This window comes from Colias croceus, chromosome 10 (genome assembly GCF_905220415.1).
Source record: "Colias croceus chromosome 10, ilColCroc2.1".
In the NCBI taxonomy this organism is placed as follows: Eukaryota; Metazoa; Arthropoda; class Insecta; order Lepidoptera; family Pieridae; genus Colias; species Colias croceus.
In genome coordinates, this window is record NC_059546.1 from 6,384,396 (window position 1) to 6,403,539 (window position 19,144).

The window sequence follows — 19,144 nt, forward strand, 5'->3', positions numbered from 1 at the left end:
CCGATCGGGCTTAGACTTTGCATGCATAAAGCTACTATGACGTAGGCATTCCCTAAGTAAGAATTTTGTCAAATTCCACCTCAAAGGGGATAAAATATGTGATTAAAGTTTTGTAGTTTTGTAGGCCCTAAGTTTTTACATACGCTTAAAAAATGTACCAAAGCCGCAAAAAATATACCTAATTAATATTAATACTTCTTAACGCGAGCGAAGCCGCGGGTAAAAGCTAGTATCAAATATGATTCGTTTCTAAATTAGACAGGAATTTCAAATTACCAAAGCACCTTTTAAATATATTGGCATATATTTTTGAATATCCTAAGAAACGGAATAAAAATTTAAAAGAAACTTTACTATTAGCTAAGCTCAACACAAATCGAATATTTCTTGCCGCAAGCGTCTAATGAACTTAGCGCGGATACAAATGCAGATTTTGCATAGGATCGCGACGAAATTGTAAATTTATTTCTAAGAATTACTAACAGACCTCATTTTCCTGGTACGAGAAGGAACATAAATGCAATTTACAAGCTAAATCCATTAGAGTTGTTTTTGTAAGTGTGTTACCATGTAGGTGCCGCGAAAAAAAAAACTTTTCTTCGTTTTAACAAAGTCTTCAGAAGTTTTGTGCTGTTGGTATTTTAAGCTAAATGTCACGTTGAGGAAAAGATACCGTCTACATTATGCTAAATACGATTTATTCATACATGGAACCGTAGGTACCGTAGGTAGGACTTTACAATTACAAAATATACTAAATTTGCATATTAAATACTTTTGTATTAATTAAAGAAAGCTTAAAATTTTGACTAAGTTGAATAATTAGGTACTCTTATGTAAATACGTATTAATTATAATCTATGTAGTTATGTACTATGTATTTTCAGCTTGTTCTGGTATGATGTACCTACGTAAAACTATAATTAAAGTCGAAACATGATACGTTTTGCTCACACAGGCCGTCGATAAATTGTTGCACATTTTAGGAGATTATTAAAATACATTTAACGATATAATTTCACCACGTTCGGTAAGCAATAATGAACCGCGTTCAATTTCGTTCGTTAATAATAATTAGCATTTAATTAAACGGAATTAACAGTAGTGATATCGCAAACATAATTTTATCAATATTGGAATTATGGGTATCATGAAAATTGTTGATAAAAGATGCTTTGAATGTTATGTTTGAAAGTCATGTATTTATTTGAAATATTTTCCATTTCATTATTGTCAGGATCATAAATAAGAGTATTTAGTGATATGGAATAGAAAGTGACGAATACCGATAATAACGAAGAGAGAGATGTAGAGCTTCATTTAAATAAATAATGAACTGTAAAACAATTTTTTTTTTCATTAATCATCATAGTATACCTGCCTTGCTTGTATTCAATATACAAATCCTACTTTTTAAAGTGTGTTTTTTTCTTTGATTAAACGTGACGGTTGCAATATTGCGCTGTAGAATTTTTAGGTTCGGTCTATTTAGTTTCAAATACAATGTCATACTCTATTCTTAGTTTAATTACACACAACCGATATGTTTCGGAATATTTCCTTGTAAATTTATCTCGTAAAAGCCAGTAAATCGTGACAGACATATTCTCATCAGATATTATTAAATGTGTGGCGTTAGGCTTGCATATTATACATTATTACATTCCTGTCACGTAAATATATATGAGCTTATCAAATTCACGGCCGGCGTATTATTGTATATGTTCAATTTAGATTTGACACTGATTTTACGCGAACTAATCATATTGCCGTTGAGCCACAATTGCCTGAAATTAATTGCTTAGATTACGTCAAGGTGATAATTGCGTATTACAGAACTAAATGGGGACTACATTTAATGTAATACCGATTCGGATGAGACGCTCATTTTACGTGGTTTCTAGACTAGTTTTGGGAAATATTATTAATATAATGGAAATTTTAAAACTACGTAAAGAGTAAGAGAAAAGAAAAATATATTTTAAATACACAATACTCATTATAATTTTTTTTTTAAATGTTTCTTGGTATTGGAATAAAATGTCATCCTATTTTATTATTTAAATAAACACATCTACTGTATAATTTTCTTTAGTGAAAAGACTTAGATGTTTATAAACTGTTAGCAGAAAACAACTCTTAATTACATCTTATGAAGTAGAGACCTCGGGGCACAAACAAGAGACATTTTTAAATAAGTCCAGTGCTCTCAGATACCTCCTACAAACTTTCTTACATTGTAATATTAGTGTAGAGCAGCTGAAATAGTTTTAATTAGTTTTTTCTGCGAGCTTATTAAAAGTATTATCTCAGTTTCCAACAACGTTACCTTGTTTGGTTTAACGGGCCCGAGAGCGAGCGGGATGCGAATTCATTATTTACCTTAATCGGATAATAGTATCAAAAATGAATAAATTAAATACACTGTCACTGTCTGGGGCGAATATTTTAGTTAATTCGTAAACTTAATACTATTTCCCTCGCCGGCAACGAGTTAAGACGTTAATTAAAACACTTTGCCTAACTTTTAGTACTGAATTTCTGAAGTACGGTAAGTAATCAGCTTAATGGATCAATCGGAGATCAAAATAAAGCCATGATTGTAAATAACATTGCCAGATGCTACAAACTGTGTTTTGCTTCATTGCAATAATGATTTATTTGAATATTATCGCTTGAAGGCTCTTCAGCTATTCAAAATGTGTGTAAACACGTCAAAATGTTATAATAAATATGGTTAAACGAATATTAAAGCATGTTTACCATCAAAGTTAATATGATAAGCCAAATTAAAAACAAACAAATGACTACAAAGTTTGCGTTCTAAATCAGAACCAATGCTGAATTAACTCTATTTGAATCTCAATAATATGCAATACCTTGTATAATTAATGTTTTTAATGTAAGAAATATCTTTTACACGACAGTTCCCGTAACATATCTAATAACACATACATTTCATAATTAATGGTATCTAAGATATATTATCGCCTGGCTTGTACTAGTTTTTACGATGTTGTGTTCATCGTTAATTGTCGTTTGTTGATGAACCTTTTTTAATAAATAAATAAATAACAACATTGCTTTAATAACATGACGGTAACGGCAAAGTATTCACTTTAAAATGAAATGTTTATAATGCTGTAATTAAATATGGAAGAATATGCATTCCTATAGTTATTGTACAAAAGAAATTCGTGTTTGAAAAATATCAAACTTATTATAGTTGAGTTAACTTATAATAATGCACAATGTAAAAAGTTTTAGGACAATAGTGGGCTTGTAGCAGCACGGGGTGCTTTATTTGCAATCTCGTAAACGAGTCACAGTAGTGAATGTTATTGTAAGCTGTATAATAAAAGTTTGTCACGTTATGTTGGAATAATCTTGATACTTGACATTGATTTTATATTGTAGATAATCATATAGTATATATTATTATAATATAATATAGTTTTATAATATTAGTAGTTTATTTAAATTGTGATGTATGTAAAATATAACAGAGATTCTTAAAGACTTAGTTATGTTTGATTAAGAACTCTGATTAAATTTGTTTCACTGTTAATGTACAAACAATAAATACGCATAAAAACAACCAAAATAATAAAAAAAATAATTTAATATTACCTACAAATTTAATAATATCATCTAATAAACTAAAATATATCCACGCAACTCGCAAAGAAACAACACAACAGCATCTACTAAGTTTCACAGCACACCTTATGAAAATGGCAACATTTATAATCATAACACGCTAAGAAATTATGAAACATAAGACGTGTGTAAAATTCTAGATGTTAGTTCAGCGAAGGAATGCCACTATATCAGAATTAGCAGCGGAGTGAATGAAGACAACGGGTCTTTTCAGCGGGAAATTGCAATTACCGTTATTGCGGTAATTTCGGAGCTCTACTTGCCTTCGTGCACTGCAAATGGTTAACTATTTACTATTTAATACCCGGTGCAGCTGAGAATTACATAATAACTATCCGGAATTAATTACGAATTGTTGTTTGTTCATGTTCATGTTACACAGGTGTTTCGTGATTGTTTCATCTAAGGATTGCAAAAAAAATGTATTAAGGGGGTTATATTTGGTATGTGCTTAGGTTACTATGTTCCTAAACGATTAAGACATGCCTTGATTACCTTTTGAATTGTGAAATGAAGATTAAAGTAGAGTGATTCTTTGTTTCAATTTCACTTTTTAAGGTCCTTGATAGACTCTGATTGTATTATTGTTCTCCGCTGAGCATCCAGGAGCTTTCGGCTGTTACTCTCCCGCGAACATCGTTATACCAAGAAAACTGTCCAACACAAATGAACTATAAATATTTAACACAAAACCTTCATTATCACGTAATATAACGCTCTCGCACAATTGTTATCCATTAATTTATATTTATTAACTTTCGGGTAGTTCAACACAAAGCACAATAAATCCAGCTAACCAAGTTACGGCTGATAGAATAAGAGTCCTATCCATTACACGATTATTACTAAGTAATCCAGTTCAGCTAAGCATTTAGTTTGAAAGCGTTAATGAGATTAAGCGATTTTAGCAGTATTTGCAATAATTAAATCCGACACACTCTTGAAATTGTGTTACTCCGCTGGAGTAATGGCTGAAGTTTCATTGCGAGCTTTTATTTAATTTATTTTTATTGTTATACGTCGCACTTTATGTTCCATTTTACGCCTCTTGCAGTGGCTTACATCTTTTAATTTTATATTCGCCAGAAATCATAATGTTAATAATGTACTACTTGAAATTGTGAGTATCATTAATAAGTGGATTGTTTTTATTTATGAAATTTATGAACATTATAAAAAATAGTATCAGTCATAAAAGTTTAAGTTATATCCTTAATACCCATTACATACAAATCAATTGTTTCTTTTAATGATGGTATTATTTTATTTTAACGTTGATTTTTTCGAAAACAATTGTTATTTCCCTTTCCTTTTTATACTGATATCTAATAACTTATTCATTTTATTATCAAATCATTTAAACATTGACTATGTGTATTAAGTGCTACTAAATAGTAGTCTAATTGAATAAATGAATGTTTGAGTTTGAGTTTATGTAGAAAACTGTAGGTACATTGTATGTAGTCGTTTGCCAACTCGACCGCTATCTACCTGCGTGATTCAAACTATAGTTATAAATACTATAAGCCAAAGGTCTATCTGTCGGTTTACGCCTCGCCATTCACGCTTCAACAACTTAACTTGAGAATTAATTGAATACAAGCCTAGAGAAGGACATGGACAAGGGCGTTTCGAGGTAATCTATTGTAAAATATCATTTATTTGCTGTCAAGAAAACTACCAAATCAACATTTTTAAAATTGTTTATACAGTTTTTTTATACTTAGATAAGTAAATTATTTAATAAGATATTTTTCGATGCAAAAGAAAAAAAAAATCAATATCAAGTTATTTGTTATTTTTTAATATAATTAAATAATTTTCTAATCAACATTTTTTATGTTACGCATGTTCTTATAAAGCAGAACCAATATTCCATCTAACATCCACTGAGCGCATCATTGTTGACAATTGTCTGAAGCGATTTAATTTTTTTAAATTGAAAATTCCAAGACTCCGTGCTCTTTCCTTTATTTCTAGCTCGGAAAACTATATTGCGTTTTTATTAAAAATACGGAGTGTTCCAACGAGGGGTAAACGGCCACTAAAAGGTTATGGTTACTGCGGTGACATTCGCACGGATACCTAACTTATAAAATTGGTAATTCTCAACGCTTTAAGACCTATTTCCCCGCCAAAAATTATATGTAATTGCATTGTACCACAATAAACAGAACTAATGTTACGGGAGATTCAGCTGACGGCAAACATTTACTGTGCCCCTATTATGCTTAGCTTTATGTATCACCGCGCTATTTTCTACTAAACGTTATTTTAATACTTTATAGGACACGTTCAAATTTGCAATTACGCTTCTGCTGCTTTAAGATGCTTGTTTTATAGAATCAGGCTAATAAAAAGAAACAAGAATCGTTCACCGTGTTTAATTAAAGGTACAAATTTAATCCACGTACAAATAAATGCCGGGTGTTCAAACGAAAACAAACAAGCAATTTAGAATTACGTACACACGTAGCGAAACACCACATTTACATTAAGGCAACCAATAGTATCCCAGGCTGGAGTTACGTGAAATTTCCATTTGGTATATGCCAGTTTGTTGAGCGAAAATTATTAGTCAATTGTTTGGTTAGCGCGCTATTGTTTAAAGAACCTAGTTATGTGTGTATTGACAAGATAACGAGTTTGGCACACAAATTGTTACAGTAAGCGAGTGACGGCAATCGACGCTCATGTACGTACCTGGAGGTGACAAATAAATGTCCCGAGAACAATGGGGGAAGCTCGATTAGGCTGAAATAATGTCTATTAAAATCGATAGGTAGTTTAGTCTGTGGACGCCATGGGTTGTAAAACGCTATTGGCTGTATTTTGAAGCCGGGTTTTATTAAACTTTCCAACTAGAAACAATGATATTTTTCCGTTATTGTTGTTATTCAGAGTTTTAAACATCAATCAAAGGAAATGTTTTGTGAATAAAAAGAAATTTCATTAGCAAGTTTCCATGAAATACAGCCTTACAAAAACCAGTACAGGGACTCCGCCATTACTCCAGTTGCCCGCGGTGCTGTAACTTTACGTTCAGTCTTAAAAGAGCAAACAAAAAATTCATAAAAATTCAGTTCAAAGAGAGCAGTTGTCCTTTTTTGGTCCCTACTTGCCAACGGCTCGATGTAGAAGTCTGACAGAAAGTTGTTTGAAGAAGTCGATTTAAGTTACATAGACGAGAGTGTCTAAATTACATTTCATAAATGATGTTTTAAAAACTTGTTGTGCGCCTACTTTTATGGACATTCAAAGTTGATAAATAAGTTTGGAGTCTGATATGGGAAAAGTAAATAGTTGAAAAGCATTACATCTTATTGAGAAGCTTTGAATTTTTTTAATTTATAAATAATGATTTCACTTCTTAAATATGAAATAAATCGTTCCAATTAGTAGGTAAAAGAAAACGAAAATCTTCCGCTAATTTACTTTAAATATAACACAAATAAAACAATGACATTTTCCATGCTTTTTAAACAAAACACTTCGTGAATAAAAATCCGACAATAAACATAAAGTCCGCAAATTATTCGATTCATTTCAAAGGAATCCCACTAAAAGGAACGGAGAGTAACTCAAAGCTTTTATATCTCGTTGCGAGGCGTCTTATTGTCTTCGGCGATATATGTATTAAGGCTTGCTTTCTCTTGCGTAAATAAAACCCATTGAATAAAAGTGTTTGGGAGCAAGTGCAAGGGGTTGGGTGGTGATGGGTCTAGGTGTAATGCCTCATGCGAGTATCGACAATGCAAAGTAGATTGAATTGGAAAGTCTCTTCGGTGGAGCGCGCTTTTACCCCCGGGAAAAGGGAAACTCTATAAAGGGTTAAAATAAGAACAATGTCCACATGGCGCTTCCCAAATGTGAAATTGCACTCTAATATACAGATGATTTTGCTTCTTGTTTTGTTCACGGCTATTTTTAATGGAGACGCGAGTTCTTTGTTAAGTCACATTTTCTATTTTGAGTTTTTTTAATTAACACAAAATCTGTTGATTTGTTCACTTTAACTGAAAACAATTGTTAGTAGAAAATTGATAAATGAACAATATGCAAATTAGCATATTGTTATTGATATAACATTGTACATACACATCCAATTAAATTCAATTAGATAATATGTAGATATTAACGAAATTACATAAACTCAAACAGATTATAATATTCCAAATAACTATATTTCAACAATAATTTGTTATAGCTCAGTGATTAATCAGTATTTGCTGTGTAATGGAATAGAAATATTCTAGGAACTCAGAAGTAGAATTCATTTCCAAATAGTTTTAGTATCCATTGTCATGAAATTCCACGTCCTTTGAATAATCCAAGCGTTTGGAAGCATTAAGCCTGTAATTCGATGAAGTGTAGGTGAGAAATTTTGAAAATTTTCATTTCAATGTTTCGTAATTTGCACTGCATATTTTATGTAATTGCATTTCTTATGACTGTTATAACATTTTCATAATTTTAATATTATAATAATTTATAAAGCTGAAGAGTTTGTTTGTTTAAACGCGCTAATCTCAGGAACTACTGATTCTACTGAAAAAAATTATTTTGGTGTTAGATAGCCCATTTATCGAGAAAGCTATAATATATCATCACACTAAGATTAACAGGAGCGGAACAATTTGGGTAAAACCGCGGGACACAGCTAGTCTTAAAAATAAATTGTTGTCTAGTTCTCTTTTAGTATACTTCAAAATGCAAAAAAATACAATCAAACATGTATTCTTTTTTGATTCTCCCTAATTCACTGTTAACATAAAAGTGCACAACTGCTGTGAAACTCACAAATTTGAAAATATTCTGCAATAGAAGGGTGAAATGAAAAATTCTTCAGTACAAAGGAAAGTACGAGGAGAACAATATCTATTCTGGGGTGTTTAAAAGTATTTGCTTTATGCGAATCCTGGATCTAACGAGCTAGCAGGATATCCTGACTGGAAAAAGCTCTCGCAATTAATTCAACGCTTTCAAGATTCATGAAAATTTCTTATGTTAATATAATTTATATATTTTGAATATATTCGCGATTGTTAAATGCAGATTTGTGTTAAAAGGTTTAAAGTTGTTTTTTGTAGCGCTGTAAAAGTAAAATAGTTCAGATAAAAAAGAATTGTTATCGTGCTGAATTATTTAATTATAAATTATAATGTTAAGATTTTTTTTAATCAATGAATATCAGAATATTACATTATAGTAAAACATTTGTATCAAATGTTTACCAAATCTACAAGCAATAAAATATCCTGAAAGAATCCTTGATAACATTTTTAAGAACTCTATCCAACAAATTACCAAGAAACTATACCGTAATCAGTACGTAGAATTAGCTTTGTGTAACTTTGTAATATTATTCTGCATAAATGTTTAAATAGATATAATAGGTTGTTCCACGGATAGAGTTGAAATAGTTACCTTTCAAACAATATTTGAAATTAATATTAGAATTTGAAATATCTAACCAATAACACTGTAACAAGCTTAATCCTTTCATTCTGTCTCTAATTTTGATTCGCAACAAAAATATATGTCAGCACAGAACAGTGTATCCGTACCGGGCAGTTTCAAATCAATGTCCAATTGAGGCAACTCGAAAACAAGGAAATGTAACAATCCACGATATTTTCCGAGCTATTACGTCCGCCGCTAGACGTGCTCGCAGTCATTGTACAACGGTACAAATTGTTGGCTACTTTTATTCAGGTGGATTCTCGACGTTTCACGTTTTCAGCGGAGGTGGTTTTAAGAAATAGCCAGAGCTATTGCCGCTTCAAGTTAAAATGGGACAGCATTAAATAATTTAAATTTCACGAGGGAATGTTATTATGCAATGCGATGCAAATTTATTTAATGATTGTGTTTTAAGCTTCATTTATTATAACGAAATGTAAAATATGAAATCAGTGGAATCGCTTTAGCTTTTAAAGTTATAATGGATTGAGATTTATGACAATAGAGTTTTAGTTTTTTGATCATATTATGAAATGTGTTTACTGTTTATGTCTACATTTGCGGCTAAAGTATGGACACATATAAGTAAACAACAAACATTTCATAATTTTGATAATTGGTGCACAGTGTCTGTCTGACTGTTTGCGATAAACTCAAGAACTATTTCAAATTTTCATTTCGTTTTCAAAAATTGATAGAGTTGTTCTCAAATTATAAAACCTTATAATTTGTTAAGGTTTAAACATCGGGCGAAGACGCAGATAGAAAGCTATACAAATGTAACAAAGCATACCCTTCTTCTCCCTGCCACCATCATGCCTGAACACGATAGGCTGGTGATTTTCCCGTCTCCACAGGACCGTGGGCGCGGGGACTCCGGTGGCGGTGCAGGTCAGCCGGATACTCCCGCCCTCCCGGGCTGAACTGCCCTCTGTAGCTGTGTCCACTATGTCAGGCGGTATGAGCACTGATAGATGACCCATCTGTGTAAAAAAATTGTTGAAAACGTTTTTCGTATACAAAAACCAACGTTCGCTATAATATAATTAAGATAAGAAAGTTCGTCATTCTTGGAACATTAGTTAAAATAATTCCATTATTTATTAGATACAATAAAAACAAGGACATCTTACAAAATACATATAAGACACTAAACAGATCAATACAGCCTGCAGGTATTTATCTCAAATATATAAAAAAAACAAAGTAAACGTATTATATTATTATCTTCAGATACATAAAAAAATAACAAAGATAAACGATAGCTCCGATAGTATTATGATAGTGATTTACGTAATTCAGTATCTCTAATTCTCTATATAAATATATAAATTTAACAAGAAAAATAATTGCAATTAAGTAACCATATGGATCTTGAATGAAAGTGGTAATCTGTTTGATGGCATTGCGTCAGGAACGTGACCCATTCTATAATTATACCAAATGTATCAAATACTCGTCTTTACACACAATGTAATGGGCGTATACGGTGTATACAATCTTTTACGATCCTATTATTTTTAATTGGGTGTTGAACTAATTTCTCTGAGAACAGTTTGAAAGTAATAATAAATTTTTATTTATAGAAACAACAATCGACGTAAATAAATGTTATAAGAAACCTTGTTATATTAATTTTATCTAATCCACAAGATACTTTGTGAAGAATCATTCATTAAAATATAAATTGTTTAATAAATTAACGCTTAAATTTCATGGAAGTGTGTTTAAGTTGAAATTTATAATTCAATCAATCAGATTGTCAGTCACCATTACATCGTATGGATAAGCTTATAATGTTTTTGTCGTTAATTAATCTAAAGAAACTCCTTTATTGTGAACTGATTCCCTAACAACTCGTGAACTTCTTATCCCATTTACTCTATAAGGGTTTTCACGGAGATAGAATAAATATTCATTGCGGAAGTATTTGTACAATACTCTATTTTAGTAAGACAACATTATTGTTTCGTCTTGTTCTCTGTTACTATGGTGTACAATAATAATATTATGATAACCTTCTGCTGTGCTCCGGAATTTATGACGTCACTATTGCTTGTGCAGAGTTTGTATACTTGTCGACGCGTTATTACAATAAATACGAATCTATCTTGTTACATAGAGTGTTCTCTTGATTATAATATTTGAATCGTATAGCTATTGTAAAACCACATTACCTACATGCCATACCATTATTGGTAATATAATTTATACTTTATATTGTTACCTCTTGATGGAACTGCTTTAAGTATATTTAATAGATTTACTATCGGAAAATAAATATACCTGTAAAAGTATAAGGTTCGTCACTCACCTGACTTTTCATAGGGTCAGTGTTCACTTGGCACATGTATGTGCCGGAGTCGCTCGCTTGCACATTGCTGACGTGCAGCTTCCACGTGTTGTCGTTGTCGTATGTGACTGAGAGCCGAGGATTCAAGGATAAAGTTCGTCACTCACCTGACTCTTCATAGGGTCAGTGTTCACTTGACACATGTAAGTGCCGGAGTCGCTCGCTTGCACATTGCTGACGTGCAGCTTCCAAGTGTTGTGGTTGTTGTAAGTGACTGAGAGCCGAGGGTTTAGCGCCACCATGTTCGTGTGGATGGCCAGGATCGCTTTTGAGTCGGATTTTATCCACGCCACCTATGGAAAAAGGTAATGTTGTTGAAATGGTACTTTATATTATATCGTAAGTTATAGTTTGGGTTCGTTAGTTAATGGGTTTATTGGAATTATACACTATTACTGATAAAAGAACATTTATTAATATTAAAAAAACACAAAATACTACAAGGATCAGATCAAAACCGTTACAATGAATAATTTTAAAAGCGCAGAGACATGGCTGGACGCTGGCGAGATTGTAACTAACTAACTTTCTCTTTTAAATACCTCTACGACGCATCCCGATATCTAACGGGCGGTCGACGAGTCCTTTAGGCGCGCGGGGTTGCCACATTGCTTGGCGCTATATCCTCCCCCTCCAAGTCAGTAGCAATATCTGGTGCTGGCTTGGGACCTTGTTTCTTCTTTGGTCTACCTCTTTTACGACCATGAACAATTGGGGTGGAAACACCGGTATAAGGGGTCAGAAGACTGACATGGTACTTGCCTCGGAAGGTATTGTTATTGTCCACGACTTCATAGGTCGTGGAAGATACGCATTTGGAAATTTTGTATGGACCTTCGCGTTTGGGAGCAAATTTACTGGTGAATCCCCTAAAAGCTTTATTTGGGCGATGGGTCTCCACGAGTACGAGAGCACCCTCCTTATAGGTAGGCCTTAGACGACGGTCTTTATCAGCAGCACGCTCTCTAAAATCCTGTGGATGATCAATTCGCCCTTTTACTTGAAGGTAGGGCGTTTTATTGGGCAAATAATTTGTATCAGAGATTATTGCCCCCGAACGACCCGTTCCTTGATTAGGTTCAATCTTATTCACAGCGATGGAAGTAGGTCCTCCCCCTGAACTGAAGATACCACTATTATCTTCTAGTATAGTTGTTAATTTATTCTTATCAACATCTGTTAAGAGAGTTGTCTCGCACTCGCGGAGAACCATAGCAGAACGAGCCACAACGTGGTCGTCTCGTTCGTATTTGAGTTCAAAAAAAGTGGTGGAGCGCATTGAATATTTGTTGTTAAAAAAATCTAGTACCATGCCAGCGTCCCGGATAAAATTCATCCCCAATAATGAATCGGTGGCGCCTGGTAAAACTATAAAAAGCGTAGTTATGGCAACTCCGTGAACCTTTACATTGACTAAAGCGGTTTCTACTATTTCTACGCGCCTAGTACCATCGGCAAATTTCAATTCGGTTTCTATGGATTTGAACACTTGCCCATTGGCACGCAAACATCTCGTTAAACTGACACTAGCAACGGATTGTTTAGCACCGGTATCCAATAAAGCGGTACCGATGGTATTGTACACTTCCACATTGAAAATTGGTCGCACACACGGTTTAAATACTGAAATGTCAGCTACTATTGATTGAAATGAAGATGTGGGAGGCATAGGTGCGCTTCGTCTTTCTTTACACACTTCACAATTTGATCGAACCACCCCCGGTGCACCACATCCAAAACAAGTGATTGCCGGGCGCGGTTCCAATAACTCTGGTGAAAGTGTGGTTTCCTTTTTTACAGGTTCTGAAGCGAGTCTCCTTTGCGATAACTTCCTACAGTCGCCTATATTATGTCCATAAGTTTTGCAATATGAGCACCTCAATCTTTGTCTATTGTTAGGTGGTGTATTGCTAGACGAAGGTATCGATGTAGAGGTAGAAGGTGTTTGTATTAACGGAGATTGTACAACAAGTGCCGGTGTAACGGGTATATAAGTATTTTCCTTGACGGGCGCGGTAGCGCGCACTTCATCAAAAATATCTTCCACCACTCGGGCGTGTTGTAACAACTCGGAGAACGACGCAAATATAGTTCTCGGTACTCTTTCACGAATCCTTCTATGAAGCAGGCCGTAAACCATGTCAAGCTGCACTGGATTTTCTGGCAGTGTATTTGGTGGGAGTTGTGCAAACAACGATCGTATTCGACACACAAATACATCTGTTTTTTCATCTGTTTGTTCGCGGCTGAACACTTCTCTATATACTTTATGTGGTGGCAAGCGCGGTCCAAATGTCTGACGCAATAGATGTAAAGCCTCATCCCAACTAGAAATGGAGTGCTTCACGCCTTGCCACCATGTGGCAGCAAAACCTTGTAGTAGCATCGGTAATCCTCTCAACGCCATGTCATTGTTGACTCCTAAGCAGTCCTTGTATATTTGAACAGCGTCTATGAATGCCATTATGTCTCCTTCGCCGTTAAATCTTGATGAGCAATTTGAAAGATTACTTACAGTTGATGACGGCGGCGGCGCGGCCTGGTAAGGCGGCTGCCGTAATGCTTGAAGTAAGTATACAAACTGCTGATCTGATAAAAGCACAGGTGCTGAAGCCGGCGGCTGAGGTGAGGCGACAGGCGGAGCACGCCCGTGCTGCGATCGCGGTAAGTAGTCGGGCGACTCACGCCCGTATAGCGGCGGAGGTGATGGGGCCGAGACGCCGGCGGACATAGGTCCAGCCAGCGGCGGTGTCGATGTACGAACATCGACAGGTACGGCGCTGCCATGTGAAGTAGACGGTAACGAACCGTCATACTGCTCCGCAACAACAGGGTGTGTGTTAGGTCGCTGTTCACTGTGTCCGATACTATTCGCACGTGACCGAGTAAGCACCATGATTAATAATAAAAGTTATGCAAACACAAATGTTCTAAGTAAAGTGTAAATTATAAAAAGTCTAACGTATATAAAAACCCAATCTATAACAATAGTCATTCATAATATGTAGTATCTATTGTAATAATTAACACTTATTATTCACAAGTCTTTCAAATATCTATCCTTTAAACTTACAATTAAAACGTTCACTATAAGTTTAATACGACGTTCACTATTCACTTATGTTCAAAACACACGATAATATTCATAATATTATACAAAAGTTTTTAATACTTGCTAAACTGTCTTTTAAACTTAAATACTGCACAGCCTAACGTTGGGACGCCACATATAGTTTGGGTTCGTTAGTTAATGGGTTTATTGGAATTATACACTATTACTGATAAAAGAACATTTATTAATATTAAAAAAACACAAAATACTACAAGGATCAGATCAAAACCGTTACAATGAATAATTTTAAAAGCGCAGAGACATGGCTGGACGCTGGCGAGATTGTAACTAACTAACTTTCTCTTTTAAATACCTCTACGACGCATCCCGATATCTAACGGGCGGTCGACGAGTCCTTTAGGCGCGCGGGGTTGCCACATTGCTTGGCGCTATAAAGTACTATTTTATGATGCGATCGACATATTCTATTGTAAAGTATCACAAATTCTACTAAAAAAGGTTTAAGCTCAACGATTTTAGATCTTTTTGATGTTCCTAAGAAAATTCGTTTTTTTTTGTATTTGATTTTATTACGTTGTTATGGAATAAAGAACGTTTACAATTTCTATGATCTAAAAACAAAAATAGTTCATCTTTCTACGGTTTAAAGGCAAAAACAAAATATAACTACGTATACCTAAACATAAACTATAAAGAAACTTTATATTATCTTCCTTGGCTAGAACGATAAACGACCACACGTCATAAGATAAAAATCGCGTTCTATTACCGCCAAGGATCCGGTGTGTAATTTAAGAATTAAATGAGAACGATTAAGTATATTACGAAACAAAACATTTAGTCGGGATTGCATACGAGGGTGAATTTTCCCTTAATGTGTAGGATTAATGTCATAAATTGCACGCAATTTCCCCAGTTCTCCAAGTTTTAAATCGTTTGTATTGTTCGCTGGCGGAGACGAAACTTAATGTGACTTAAACAGTGTTACCGCGAATGTAGGTAAAACTGAGGATGCTATAAGTAAAATTGTTTGTCTCCAGGAATGTACGGCGTCTCATCCGCACTGTTGCCGCGCATTTTTCATGTGACATCCCGCTTTGTTGCGGTTGGAAAATAAATTAGTAACAATTTCATTGTTTGTGAGAATTATTTCCGACGAGAGCTAGCGCAACTCCCGTGCAGGCTACGTTATTATTAACGTATTGTTTCTAACGATATAGCTGCGGTATGACTCATAGCGAGTTACGTTCTCAGTCTTCATAATTTCTGTGTGCCGGCTCCAATTGAAGTATACAGATTAAAACAACGTTGGGTAATTGGGTTAGATATCGAATAAATCGTTCGTGTTTATACAATTTGTGATTATTAACGATATAAACAATTTTAAATTAGTTTGTGCGTATTACTAAATATTTTATTCGGACGTGGAGTAAATTAAAATATGCAATGCTATATTTTCCAGTGATTCACATACCTATATCCAGGAATTTGTTACAGTATGTGTGAATATAAAAATGCGGATGTAAATATTTTTTCATGTTTTTCCTTTTTGTATGTTGATTGTATTGCACAGTTATAGGAAAATTTTAATTATAATGTTTACATATCGTGTTCACATTTTTCCAAGTAATAGTTTTTATTTCAGTTTTATTACGTTTTCTGTTGTTTACCGTTAACATGTGAAATCTTTGAAATAATATAACTTTTCAACCTATTGTAATATTTTAGAGTGAATTTATCAACATGAATAAAATAAATGTATATCAAGTAGAGAATAACTACTTGATGTACATTTATTTTATCCCTGCATACAAAAATAAGAAAATATACGTGCGGTATGAAAATGCAATTCGATATCATAATATATCGCGGGCAACACGCTCCCGCCATACTGCGCCGTATATAGTTCGTAATGACCGACGACGTTGGCAGCGACTGAGATGTAATTACGCTGCTCTGGCTGTTTATTTTCCATTATTATCCAATTTGTACACCAGATCCGCTTAAATGTTAAGGGAGTCTTGTTCTGCATCAACCGTTGGTATAAGTAAATACGTTTGATTTAATTATTAAAAGCATTACCCTGCATCGAGCAGTTTAAAACCCCCATCTTTATCGAAGCGTAAATGTAAAATTAATTGTACGCTTGAATAACTACTTACTTTTCATGCACGTTCTGATTTATCTCACGAATCTCCGCTTTATGTTACCGATTTTTATGAAGCGATGCCCATTGTCCGTTTTAATTAATATTAATTCATAACAAAGGGAAAATAAGGAAAATAAATTCAAACGCACGTAATTAAGTAAGAAAGTATGAAAATTAGGTTATAACTCTAAGTAATTTTCCTTTATCTTTTATTATTCTGAAAGGACAATAAACAAATATTTTATTTTCAGTTTTTCAACGACGGGACGTAGAACGACAATACGCCGAGGTCGTTTTATTATGGCGGAGAGATAAATTACTCTACATTAATAAGTTTATGACTCTTGTCTCGGTGAAAAAGCTCGTAATTAACGTGACACGAAATAAACTTCAACCTTTTACCTTTTAAAAGTAGAATTATGATTTCAAAGTCACCTCGAAGTCCATTAGGAACAATTCAAAATTCGTTTCTAAATAATACGAATATTTTTTAGAAGTTAAATGTCCCAGTTGGAAGTTTGTCGAGTATCTCTGAAATTCACGCAAGTTGACTTATGGATGCCGGTTCTACGTAGCTTATCCTCTTTCAATGAGTATTTTCCGTAGTGTTTATAAAGCGTAGGTTTGTAACTGGTAGTTCGTAGGAAGATTATTGTGAGTGGATGTAAATATTTAAACAGTTTTATAAATATAAGTTCGATTTATAATTTAATTCATTCATTGACCTTAATCAATTTATAGACAACAATGGGATTATCTTATATTGAACACACAATTTAAATTAATTCTAATTAATAAAATCTTTTGTCATATTTATTGAAGCATTTAAAGGTTAACAAGTTACAAAAACAAGGCATGTCCACATACATAAACAACATACGTTTTACAAAGAAAACCTACACCTTTCATCGACGAACTGAATTTAATTATGAGCAACTTGCTTTCGGCTTTATAAGTTTTCCGGTCAATAAATATCACCAAACACTTTATATAAGTACAATATATTTGTGGATCAAATGTACGATATAGAAATAAACTCACCCTATAATTTGACAGGTGATTGACAACACATGTGAAGTGCACGTCCCTTCCCTGTGTGACTGTGTGGTTTTCCAGGGCTTGTAAAAATTCCGGCTCCACCTCTGCTTGGATTGGCATTTCTCCTAAAATAAAAACGTTCCTGTTAGCTCTGTAACACATTTTTAAATTATCAAGCTTTAGTTTCTCCAGTTGTATTATTTGTACTATTTCAAAAGTTCAATTAAAATTTTTATTATAAAAAAATAAAGAAATAAAATTATATAGGTATGTTTATGGGAAAGCCGTCAACTGCATACGCATGAAGTAATGTACTTTTACGTCGATTTGCGCAAATGTTTAATTGATGTATGGATTGATTGTATTTTAAATACTACCTACTTTCGTTCTAGCCTTCATAGATACCCAAAAATTAAAAGTTGATAGTCTATTACGTAGGTAGTTTTTTGACGGTTGTCCTCCGTAGAATTTGCTTTCCGAATCGGTGGTAAATGGCTATACTTACTCCTAGTCCGAGTTAGGTATATGTACTTAATTTACCACAATAAATAAAAAAGATATCTATAACGTATAGCCAACTTGGCAGTCAGCAACAAATAGATAATAATATATATAATATATAATAAAGAAAATTTCGCATTTACGAGATATAATATTTGAATATTACTTTCCATATTATATCAATATCATAAAACGTAGGCTTAAAAAAAATCTCACATTATAAATATATAAATGGAGCTAAATGGTTTGAGCAGATAACGTCGTTTTTCCTTTTCTATTCAATATGACCTGAATTATTAAAGCACCCGCCGAACCGAAATATCCAGTTCCAAGAGATTTTCCAACAAATTAATATTCAATTTTCCTTAGAAAAGACGGAGTCTTAACTTGTCGATGTCGTGAATTGTAAAATGATTAGCGGAATATTTACTTCAAGTTTTTCAGGAGCTATGCATTTTCATAATGGCCATGGTTTAACGATTATTCCTATAACAAACGCCACAAGCTTTTAGCCGCGGTTGAGGAAATTTTTAGGGTGATTTAATTGTACGCAAATATATTTATTCGAATGTTTGTTATCTTATTATGTGAATGTTTGTTAGAATACAGGTAAATATATGCGACAAAAATCTTTGAAAAATAATTATTTAAATTCAAAACTTATTTGTTCGTAAGCAAACATAACGTATTATGACCACTAGAAAATTTTAAATAAAATATCATTCCATACCAGAGATTTAACATTCCATATTCCTTGCTGAATAATTCAAAGCAATATTAAATGTGAGGAATGACGCCAGACTGAAAGTATTTTGCCACTTCAAAGTTCAAGAATATAAACACCCCCTTGTTCTTGTTCTTGCAATCCTTATATCCTGGTATTCTGATCATAAACTAGTAGCAAACT

General features: G+C 33.5%; 1 protein-coding gene across 2 annotated transcripts in view; it reads right to left on the minus strand.

Annotated features, from left to right (window-relative positions):
• The window catches only part of LOC123694783 (lachesin-like), a 59,634-nt gene that overhangs the window by 8,736 nt on the left and 31,754 nt on the right, over positions 1-19,144 (minus strand). For both annotated transcript variants that reach the window (XM_045640348.1, XM_045640349.1), the window contains 3 exons: positions 17,740-17,861; positions 11,584-11,769; positions 9,917-10,106 (listed from right to left, as the gene is read on the minus strand). In XM_045640348.1, the coding sequence (XP_045496304.1) occupies positions 9,917-10,106; positions 11,584-11,769; positions 17,740-17,861 (498 nt within the window). The remainder of the gene's footprint in view (positions 1-9,916; positions 10,107-11,583; positions 11,770-17,739; positions 17,862-19,144) is intronic.